Here is a 12,035-nt window from a genome sequence, read left to right as displayed (position 1 = left end):
TGGGTACTGATAAATCGTGGCATTTGAATAGCTTAGCCATTTTTTGAAATGCAGATCTTGCTTTCTCTATCCTAGATTTTATTTCTAGAGAATGGTCCCAATTTTCATTAACGTTCGTACCAAGTTATGTGTATGTTTTTACTCTTTCTATTGGTTGACCATTCACACTGATTCTTTCAATTTGCTGCTCCTTCTTAGAGATCATCATACATTTTGTTTTCTTAATGTTCAGTGAAAGTCCATATCTCTGACTCATTTCTGTGATTCTATTCATTAACTCCTGGAAGGCTTCATAACTATCAGCAAATGCTACCGTGTCATCCGCGTATCTGATGTTATTGATACATTCTCCATTAATTCGAATTCCGGCTTCAACATCTTCTACTGCTTCTTGAAAGATTTGCTCAGAGTATATGTTAAACAGCAAGGGTGATAGTATACATCCCTGTCGGACCCGACGCTTGATTTTGATATCATTAAATATTAAATTAATAATAAAATATAAATAAATATCATTTGATAGTAAATTTAGTTATTATTTAAATTAAATAAGATGTGTCATAAAATTTTAAACAGATGATTTAATATTGTTATTAATCGGATGACATTTATGACTTTTAAATTTTGACCGTTCGACAATCGTTACGACTCGAATTATAGTATCGGTCTTTTATTTTTCTATTTCTATTTTTTTTACATCTTTAATTAACACGTATTCTTTTAATTTCTTACTTTTTATTTAACGTCATTTAGTCATTTTTGAAGAGGTTTTTAATTTAAACCTGCTAAGAATAAATCTATAATGACTAGAAACGAATTAATTGAGAGTAGTTAATCGATGTGAAGAACCACTATTTCGTGACGCTACCCGTGACGCTCGAAAAATTGTCACCATAAGATTTGGATTCCAGTAGACCAGAGTATGTTTTAGAGTCGCCGTCATCAATGTAATTGCGGTATTTTACGTTGTCGTTCAATGAACGTTGAAACATTGTTTTTATTGCTACCCTTTCCATATTTCCAGCTGGTCCACTATGATTGCAATTCAATTTTCCACTATGTACGTGTTCTTCATACCACTCTTGAAACTCTGCAAACTGAAATTTGTTTTCCCAATACTTGCCATCATGACAATAGGAACTTTTAACAAAAATATCCATAACATTTCCACTGTAATACCCAATCAATGAAGCCACACCATAGAATGAAGAAAATCCTTCAGATAGCAAGATTCTTTGAGAAAGCTGCCGCCTCTACTTGGGATGGGTACTTGTGTCTTGCTTGGGATGGGTATAACGGAGATTCAATTTAGGATTTGAGTAAATTACAGTATTAATGTTCGCTTACGTAAAAATTCCCATATGTGTTGTGAGCAATCTCGTTCCAGAATCGAACTACATCGTTACTTTTTTCATGGAAGACCTTAAAAAGAATCATGGATTGAAGTTTTCAGTGATTGAATAAACTATTCGCCAATTAATTATTATGCTCTTCATAACAACAGCGACTTAACTAGTTAACACGTTCGCGGACACCTAGTTTTTATAGGGGGTCGCAAAAAACACACTTGTAAAAATCTTAAAATTTGTTATTTTTCTGTCATAAAAAAGTAGTTTCATAATATTTTAGAATGTTTAGGTTGTTTTTTATAAAAAAAAACAAGGTGCGGTAAATGCCGCTATGTCCATATATGTCACAAAAGTTGTGCAACTGGACAAAGCGGTACATGCCGCTCTCGATTAGTAAATGCAACTAAATCGTTATTTCTGTAAAAAATAATAAAGAAATATCCTTATAACGAAAATATAATAGAGATACGTTTATATTAAAAAATTTAATTTTTGTGGTACAGTTCAAAACACGGTACAATGCAAAGTGCTGGTTTATCGGCACACGTTTTACACAAGTATCTGGTTTCCTTGCGTTTTTTGTTTCGTAAACACCACTTGCACCTCACATAGTGAGTTTTGCGGGGGTCTGTAGGGTGTGGAATTATATTTGGAAAGTGTTGTTCATTGTTAGGGTTGACAACTATATTCGCTTCCATTCGAGGTCGTTTTCCACCGTGCAAAGCTCCCTTATGCATCAGTTTGCTCCCATCATTCATATCTTCTGGAATGTTCAATAATTCTCTTACCAAATTTTCTCTGTATTCCAAAAGGGTCAGTTTTACATTTTTGTCCTTCTTCATTGCATAGTAGGAATTCCATATAGCTACATCCAGTAAGTGAAACATCACTTTTTTGTACCACCTGATAGTTTTCCGTGGAGAAGAATAATAACTCACCATTTGATCGCTCCTATCTATTCCTGACATGTACTCATTGTACCTGGCAACTTCTTCAGGTTTTATTACTGTCTTTCCAAACCTGTTCTGCACATTTATAAGTTTTGGGTGATATTTGGTTGTTATGCAGAGTACTTCCCTTTTATCCTTCCACTTTGAAATATAGATGCTACCGTCTCTTTGCCATTTGTGTTCTCCTTTCTTTAGATTAGTGTTTACAAGAGCTTTTGGATTTTCTTTTCTGTTTCATCTAAGAGTTTCTGTAGAATGAGTTTTTCTTTCCAAAAGGGATTTTGACAGCAAACTGCTGTTGTAGAAGTTATCAATGAATAAATGATGGCCTTTATCCAAATAAGGTTCCATAAGTTGCAGTACTAACGACTCAATTTTAGATAATCCTTCTACATCTTCGGATTTTCCTTTATAAATTTTTATATTCAATACGTATCCATCTGCAGTACATAGCTCGTAGAACTTAATGCCATATTTCGCTTTTTTTCCTTTGATATACACCCGAAAACTCAGACGACCACGAAAGAGAAGCAATGATTCATCTAGTGACATTTCTTCTGCAGGGTAATAAGATTTTTAAATATTAAGTAATAGTTTATCGAGCTGAGGATTGACTTTTTTCAGTGGATCAGTTCCTGTTGTTTCCTCTTTACAAGCTGTGCTCTTTACAAGCACAGCTAAAACACCGCAGCATTTCTTCAAATCTTCTACCAGATAGGGTGTAATGAAAAACTGGTGCATAATAAAGTGGATTCATTGAAAACAACTTCCTTACAGAGGGGTATTTTATTTGACCCTGTAATATGCATATAGCTAAAAATGATTGAAGTTCCTCCATAGTAAATGGCCTAATGGATGCTTGTCTGCTGTATTTTTGCTTGGGCCTATTTACATTAGTCAATATTTCAATGTATTTGTTCTTGAATCAAGAATTAGCTGCATAATTTCTTGATCCCAAAATTTAAAAAAATAGTCTGTAGCTTTAGGAGTATCTGTGTCAAAATTAAGATGAAGGCCACTTTGGGAATCGTCAAACAAAAAATCTGGAATATCTGCGGCAATATCATCCCACTCGTTATCAGCTCCAATATCACCCACCTCTAGCAAATTTTGTATATCATTACCTGTTTCGTCATTTTCTGGCTCAACTCTGTCTTCGTGATTTTCGTTTGAAAACAGATTCTCGTTTGCCAACTAATCTTCACCACTACTGGGTTGATATGATGGATCTTGTAAATCATTATCAGAGCTATAAGGTTCTGATTCAGAACTTTCAAATTCATCTGTGCTCACTTCATCCATAAGTCCAAGAAGCCTTGCTTCTTCTCTAGAATCCATTTTCGGTAAAAACAAAAAATAGTATATTTACCGAAAATATAACCTCAACATTTTATTACTGTCTCTACTACTGATAAGCAGCATACAAATTACTAAATAATACAATCGTAATAAAACAATTACTTACTTTTATTATTCTCCAACAAATCTAGTCAAAATAAACAAAACACCAACAAAAAACAACAAAAATGAAGTGATATAGTACCACGTGCTCGCCGCCTAACACACGTCTAATATTTCAAAGCTAAACTGACCGACACGGACAGTTCAAAATATTTTATGTTATTTGCTGGGACACCTAAGGTGCTTGAATAGTATTTCATGTACAAAAATGTGCGTGGTAAGCCGCTTTGCGTTTTGGCCGTTCTCAACATTAGACGGGATATCGCGCTTTGTCCCAGAAAGGAGAGCGGCATATGCCGAGTTTTTAATCTCTTCTCACTTCTGTTTTTCTTTATAGTTATTTGTTTAGTTTTTCGATTAATTGTTAGCCTGTTGTTGGTCCCTTGTTTTTCATTGCAATTATGTCAGTTTCAATACATTGATATTTCTTTGTCACTGTTCGCACTCTATATCGATAATATATGGTAACAAATGTCCATCTAGTAGACTCTAACCCTTACTTGACGAGATTTCTTGTGCGTAACCCGTGTGTGTATTATGTAGTATATTTTGTTAAATGAATATCTTACTAAGTAAAGTCGGTGTTGTCTTTAGAAACAGTCGCTTAATACATTCGAAAAAGAGAGAAGTTTCAAGAGAGTACCGGTTCAATGAACAGAAGAATTTCTTTTCAATCAAGAATTTTAAGAACTAAAAATTCTGTAGCCCCGAAAATCGAACCCACGACCACTGGGTTCCAAATTACCGTTTGGGAATTAAACACTTTGACCACTGCGCTATCAAGGCGGTCATATCAGTCTTAACTAGAAAATAAAAATGATATGTTATTCCTGATACTTTTGTATTAGGCCTAATTTTATTATTCACACATACAGAGTGGAACAAAAGTCAGTTAACCGTTTTGTATATTAATAACAGCAAAATAACTGAAGTAAAAAAACGTTTATTGTTTAAGTACTCCCCACAAGGCAAAATCACAGGGCATCAAATCTGGCGAACGTGCGGGCCATTCAATTTTGCTTCTTCTCCTTATCCGATCACTAAACTGGTCATTTGACAACATGATCATTGAAATCCATAATAAAGCGATGCGCCGTCTTGCTGAAAATATAGAATACCTTGTAACTGTGGATTATCTTCAAGTTTTCCCTTTAAATCGATTAGAAGTTTCAGGTAATTTTCAGAATTGACCGTTTCATTAAAGTGACGAGACCACCCGCATTTTGATAGCGTTAACTGACTTTTGGTCCACCCGGTATATAAACAGAGTAGTAGTGATTATGATAGTTTTTTATTTAGAAATGCTTTTGAATCAGACTAAGATTTGTTAATGTTAATAACTAATTTTATTAACATTTTCTTACTTTTGAGTTTCTGATTCATGTCTAAATCTATAGGATATATAAAATATTGATTTATCTTCTAGGATGATGATGAAGAATACGATGATGATGAAGAAGAAGAGGATAAAAAAGAGTCAGAAGAAGATCCTAGAGTCATCAAAGAGTTAATTGAACTTATAAAGAAAGCAGGTAAGGAGTTTTTCTTTTGTTCTAATAATTTTTGTTTATGTGTGTTAACTCCTAAATCAACTTGTTATCTCGGCTAATATGATTATAGTAGTTACATAATATTATAAACATTTTATATAATATTATTAATATTACTAACTTTTTTATAACTATTTCCTTTGTAAGATCAAACCTAAATTTGCATTATCAATAATTTTATTTAATTTGGTTTTTGATTAACTTTATCATTTATCATTTCAGGTGGTCTGGAAGAACTAGAAAAACAATTTAAAGTAAAGGGAGAGTCACCCAGTAATAGCAATGTAGAAGTTACTACTAAATCATCAATTTCAAAAAGCTTGTACGAAAGAGTATTAAGTAAAGCTATAAAAAATACTCCAACTTCGAATGGTAAAAACAGGTAACTCAACTCTTGAACATGCTATAAAATATCAAAAAGATTTCATAAAAAGCCTTAATATATTTTTTAAATTTTGTGGAAATAATTTTAAATAATTTGATTTTGATTGAGGTTTATTTCCTGGCTATTTCATTTTATCCACTGTTGCAATTAATACTTTTTTTGAACTCGCATTGGAACACCTCTCCCCGGTCATAACCCAAGTATTCATATTGTTAGAAGTTGTTATCAATTTCACATATTTTTCTATTTCCTATTTGTCTTGTTTAACACGTTAATGCCACCATACAAACAAATAAAAAGTTCTCAAAGACCGTTATACTTTTTTGCCATTAATGGTGAGACCAGAATGAATCTTCTTCCATCTTTCATCCACTTTGTTTTCTTAATATTACTTTTGAGACCTTTTCTTTGGCTTATTTCATTTATCAAGTTTAACAGTGTTTGAAATTCTTCTACACTTCCTGTAAGAATAGCTGTATCACCAGCAAATCCGATATTATTGTTTCTCATCCAATTGTTATTCCTTCTGGTCTTCCATTTAAGGCTAAAAAAGATTTGGCGATAATACGCAGCTTTAATACACAGCCGTACTCCACATTTTATGATCAGTTTCTTGGTGCAGATGTCTTCAGTTTAGACAGATGCTACACTTTTATAATGTAGATATTTTACTAGTATTAAATCATAGTTATCCAATCCTGTCGTTTCCATTTAAAAAGGAGATCATGTTGAACTTTTGTACATATCTTAGTTCTCTCTGAATTATTAAGAAGTTTGGATTATTTAATAGTTAATTTTAGTCTTGCAATCCTGTCGTTTTCGAGCATTTTCCCGATATAATAAATCCACGTCTTCTTAAAATTCTAGTTTTCACTAAATTCGAGAAGTCTGTCTCTTCGCTCAATTCCAATGCCTAATACAAATTGCCCTGACAACCTTCTACCTTTTCGTAACTAACTTTAACCTTCGTCTACCATAATCACAGACATATAATACAAATAGACTGATCGCCACAATACATTACTGTTTCCCAGTGCCATAGAGAAAACTGACGCAAGGCAGTCCCTGTATATTTTTCTAATACGCGTTTATCGACTACGTGACATTCTTATTGGGCATTTAGGTCACGTGGTAAAAAAATCCGGCCTATTAGAAAGAGATGCAGAGACTGCTTTACGTCAGTTTTCTCTGTCATACTGGGGGAACGACGCTGTATTGCAACGCTCAGTATATTTGTATCATATGCCTATGATGCCATAATTCTAGTTATTTCATGATATTTCTTTGATTTTATGACTACGTCAAATCTTTCAATGAAAGTTTTTATTATTAGCCTTTGTATATGGTTTCTCTTGTCAGACTTTGTAACAAAAAACCTCGTATATTTTAAGCATCATACTATCATTTTATGTAGCATTCGTTTTATATGACTAATATAAAATAAATTAAACCACTTTACTTCCTAGAAATACCATCTTTAGAAATAGCAGAGGACCACAAAGTCAGAAAACAGAAGACGAACTCAAAGAAGAAACTAAACCAAAAGTAGAAAGAGGCAAATTGCAATACACATCAATTTCAAGATTTAGGTAAATACTTTTTTAAGAAACAACAATATACGTAATGAATATCTATACAATATTATTCTTGACCTCTTTTACAGACCTTCAGTTGCACGTGAGAAAAAAGTCGAATCTGTCGAGGACGATGAAGATATCGAACATAATAACGAAGATCAAACCAGCAAAAGATCGTCTGACAAATTCCCAACTTACACGAATATACGACGAGCTAGAATCAGTACAACAAGTGAACCGTCAAGTGATAGGTAAGGATAACAAATTAATAAACGTTAGTCAATCAAATCAATTAATATATTGATAAAGGACCTATATCCAGAAACTGTAAAACATGTATTATGCGATTGCCAGGTGCTGAACCGCAAAAGACAAAAACTATATGGGCAACCAAGAGAAGATCATGGTATATTTAATATTGTCATAGCATGATGAACAAATTACATACATTTGTATGTATGTTGTGTCACTAGCATGTATCAGACACGTTCAATCGGATTTAAATCCGACGAACATGCAGACCAATTAATGACCAGTATTTTGACTTGGTTTCAAAAGTCTTCTTCTTCTTTTTTATATAGACAGGACTCTGTCTGTTTTTTAATGTGCCTTCAGTAAGTTGTCGTTCCATCGTTTTCGTGGTCTTCCTACTGATCGTCCTCCTATTGGGGAACGGTCTCTTGCCGTCTTTACTACTCTATTTGTTGTCATTCGTCTTATATGATCCTTTCATTCTACTCTTCTATTTCTTACCCAGTTCTTGATGTTCTCCACCTTACATCTCTGTCGTATATCTGTACTTCTAGCTCTGCCCCATAGTGTCTTACCATCAATTTTTCTAAATGTTGTCATCTCTGTTGTTTCTAACATCCTTTTTGTCCTCTCTGTGTCAGATCTTGTTTCTGCTGCGTATGTCATTATTGGTCTGATGACTGTTTTGTAAATTCTGCCTTTCGTTTCTTTCCCGATATTTTTATTTCTCCATATTGTTTCATTTAGGCAGCCTGCGGCTCTGTTTGCTCTATTCACTTGATCTTCCACTTCCGTTTCGAGCTTTCCGTAGCTAGATAATGTGATGCCTAGATATTTAAACTCCATCGCTTGTTATTATCTGACCTTCCAGCTCCAATTTACGTCTTAGTAAATTTGCTATTGTAACCATGCATTTTGTCTTTTTGGGGAAATTAACATGTTAAATTTTCTGGCGGTTATATTAAATTGGTGCAGCATACGTTGTAAATCATCTACACTTTAAGAGAGTAGTATTGCGTCGTCTGCATAGCAGATAATTTTAAGTTGTTTTCTCCCATTTGGTATCCTTTTTTAGTTCTTACTTTTTTTATTATTTCATCCATAATCAGGTTGAACAATAGAGGACTCAAGGAATCTCCCTGTCTTATCCTATTGCCATCTTCAATAGGATCGGTTAGTTCTTCTTCTACTTTTACTTTTATTTTGTTGTTTTGGTAGATATTTTCGATTGTTTGATTATTCCTAGAGGTATCTCTCTTGCGTACAGTAAGTGAATAGTGTCTTTTAATTTGACCCGGTCAAATGCCGTTTCAAAAGTCAGTTACGTAATTTTTAAGAGTAAAGGAACGTTTTACTTTAGGTAGTATTTTAAAACAAAAAACATTGTAAGATGCATAGATTTAAAAGGAACCCAGATATGTGTTACTTAGATAATATGATCGTTAAAAGTCGTAGTCGCTTAATTTAATTTTAATCTTTGATTACCTACTGCTTAATTCTTTTTTCTTTCTCATAACTTAAATTAATATAAATGCTTTATCAAAGGAATTTAATGTTTGTCTATATATATATATATATATATATATATATATATATATATATATATATATATATATATATATATATATATATATTGAAATGATATTATTTAAAAAAATTAATTTATAAGTTATACATTAGATAATATTAGATATTTGGTTATTTTAATAAGTTATATACTAGAGAATTTAATAAAAATTATTTATGTGAGGACATTTTTAAGAAATTAGCATATAATAATTGTAAAAAGTTGTATTTTAATGTTGTAAATATATTTAAGTGAGCCATGTGCATAGGCAACCAACTATACAGTAAGTGACTGACAGAAATTAAGAATTTTTAGGAATATAAAGTGGGGTTATAATAATAATGTTAGTTTAAAATGTTTAATTTATATATATTTAATGATTTAAATGTTTATTCTGATCTGAAAAGCCTAAATGTCAACAAAATTATCAATAGAACATTAACGAATTCTCCAGAATGCAGAATTTGATCTTTGTTGACGGTCGAACATTCTGGAAATAATGGTGATGTCTGTGGATCCAACATATATTTTTTTTCGAGAACATCCATATAGAAGAAATAGAACTAAATCGAACATGACTTCTTACCAGATGGTTCTGGAAGATTGAAAAGATATAAATACCCGTGATTTGGATTCAAGATGGCCAGTTTATTATGAAAGTTTTAGTCAGAAGGCCAGTTTATTATGAAAGTTAGTAGAAGATAGACTCATTAAGTTAGTGAAGTCAATTGTTCAGAATTTTCAAGATAGTGCAGTCAGAAAAGTTTTAGTAAGAAAGTAGGTCCAGTCCATTCAGTTACAAATAGTCCAATTGTTTAATATAGTGAGTTAAATGAAGATTAAAAATTATGCATATATTTTAATGCACATTTATAATTATACACAAATAATTATTGAAGATTAAAAAAGTATATTAGAAGAATATTGGAAGGATATTGGAAGAAATTAAAATTATATTATGATTGGAGATTAGTATAAATCAACTTATAATAATTGGATATTGGCATATTGAAAAGAAGAATAAATATAAATGCTGTTTTGCTGGTTTGCTTGGTGGTTTATAAATGCTGGTGAAGAAAAATATATCTTAAATTGGTAGAAGCTGATAATTGGAAAAAGTAATTTCACAAAAACAAGGATAACCGAAGTACGAAGACATTCAGTGGTGATTAGAATCTATATAGTGGAAAACAGTTCATTTAGGCATTCAGTGAAAGAAAGGTACAAAATTTTGTTAATATAATTTAGTTAGTGTCATAACAGTTTCAATTTTGAAGATAGTTTGTTTAAATTTTACATTGTCTATATAATTTAATTAGTTTTATAAGAATATCAATTTAAAGATAGTTTATTCTAAATTTACATTGGCTAGGTTAGATATATATGTGTATTTCATAATAGTTATAATAAAGATAATTTAAAAAAGTACTTACAAACTAATTCTTTGAGAACCGCGATAAAAACCCTATATATTATATTATTAAAAATACTCATTGCTCATCATTCAAACAAAAATACATCATAACAATATATATATATATATATATATATATATATATATATATATATATATATATATATATATATATATATATATATATATATAAAAAATTAGGCCCATAAATATAGATATTAAGTTAAAATACAATTAAATAATAACTACCATTTGTTCTTAGAAATAAAATTTTGGGAGAACTGCCAGAAGACAGCGATGATGAGGAAAGTGAGGAAGATAATGACGACGACGAAGATGACGACGATATAAAAAGTGAATATACACCAACCACCAAAAAGGCGAATATTCCTCATTACGTAAACATTAGACGGCAAAGACCTTCGACCACCGAAGAATCTTCCACATCTCAATACAACGAAATCAAAAGAGGAAGCACTGCAGAGGCTACGTCTAAAGAAGAAAACAGTCCTACAACTTCAAAGTAAGTTTTTGTGATTTGTATTGAAACCCAAAAAATTTTATGATATAAGGAAATATTCTCAACAACATTTTATAATAGTTACATCAGTTTACACAATGATGCTTGAATTGTTTACATTCTCTTTGGATTAATTTTGAATTATAAATCTCTATATATCTTAAAACCTCTCGGTTTTTTGTCAACACAACCTGGAACTAAAATCTAATAATTTTTTCCTTGTATAAGTAAAAACTATTACGATAAAAACTGTTGATACTGGTTAGTGTAGAAGTTCTATTAGGTCGTGAGATACTGTATTTAATATTCTCGAAAATTTAACGTTTGGGTTGGTAAATAACGTTCACCAATTAAAAATGATGGTAAAGTAATAAGAATAATCTCCCCTTATAAATCTTCTATCGTTAAAAATTTGTAAATTATCAGGACCGACTTATATCCTAATTAAATAATTTTGCAAATTTTTAAGGTTGTAAATTCTAAGAATTTGAACTTGGTAAATTACTTAAAATTTATAATCTTCACTACGTAACTTGTTATTAGAATTAAGTTTACCTGTTGTACGAGTATATCATAAAATACAATGTATGTTCTACATGAAAAAAACAGTTGAAAATAGTCTTTTAGTAAACAAACTGTAATAATTAGCAAAAGATTGTTACAATACGGCGTCTGTGGAACTGTGATAACGATAACATAGAAGAAGCCTGTTAAACTCGCAGTTGAAAATTATCATTTAGAAGAGGCTGCTCTCATTCAAGGACTAGAATAAGAAAGGTGTGAAAGAACCCATATGTCATTTAACACGAAATAAATAGTTACTTAATGATGTTTTTTTAACTTTAACCGATATTCACTTGAGTGAAATTTGAGCTATAAAAGAAACTGCGCTCTGACTGGGACACCAGTTTCAACCGTTCGACAAATCAATAATCCAATATTTTCAAAAACTAAAAGAGGAGACAGTGGTGTTTCCAGAAAGTTTGGTAGTGCAGATGAAGACATAATTC

The 12,035-nt window shown here is 31.5% G+C and overlaps 1 protein-coding gene across 2 annotated transcripts in view; it reads left to right on the top strand.

The window, feature by feature from the left end:
* The window catches only part of Cht6 (Chitinase 6), a 296,348-nt gene that overhangs the window by 214,789 nt on the left and 69,524 nt on the right, over window positions 1–12,035 (top strand). For both annotated transcript variants that reach the window (XM_072540946.1, XM_072540945.1), the window contains exons 13-17: window positions 5,187–5,292; window positions 5,533–5,692; window positions 7,162–7,284; window positions 7,359–7,523; window positions 10,768–11,028. In XM_072540946.1, coding sequence (XP_072397047.1) covers window positions 5,187–5,292; window positions 5,533–5,692; window positions 7,162–7,284; window positions 7,359–7,523; window positions 10,768–11,028 — 815 coding nt within the window. The remainder of the gene's footprint in view (window positions 1–5,186; window positions 5,293–5,532; window positions 5,693–7,161; window positions 7,285–7,358; window positions 7,524–10,767; window positions 11,029–12,035) is intronic.

This window comes from Diabrotica undecimpunctata, chromosome 8, assembly GCF_040954645.1.
Source record: "Diabrotica undecimpunctata isolate CICGRU chromosome 8, icDiaUnde3, whole genome shotgun sequence".
Taxonomy (NCBI): Eukaryota; Metazoa; Arthropoda; class Insecta; order Coleoptera; family Chrysomelidae; genus Diabrotica; species Diabrotica undecimpunctata.
Note: the sequence above shows the minus strand (reverse complement) of the source record. Positions and strands in the feature narration are given on the sequence as shown.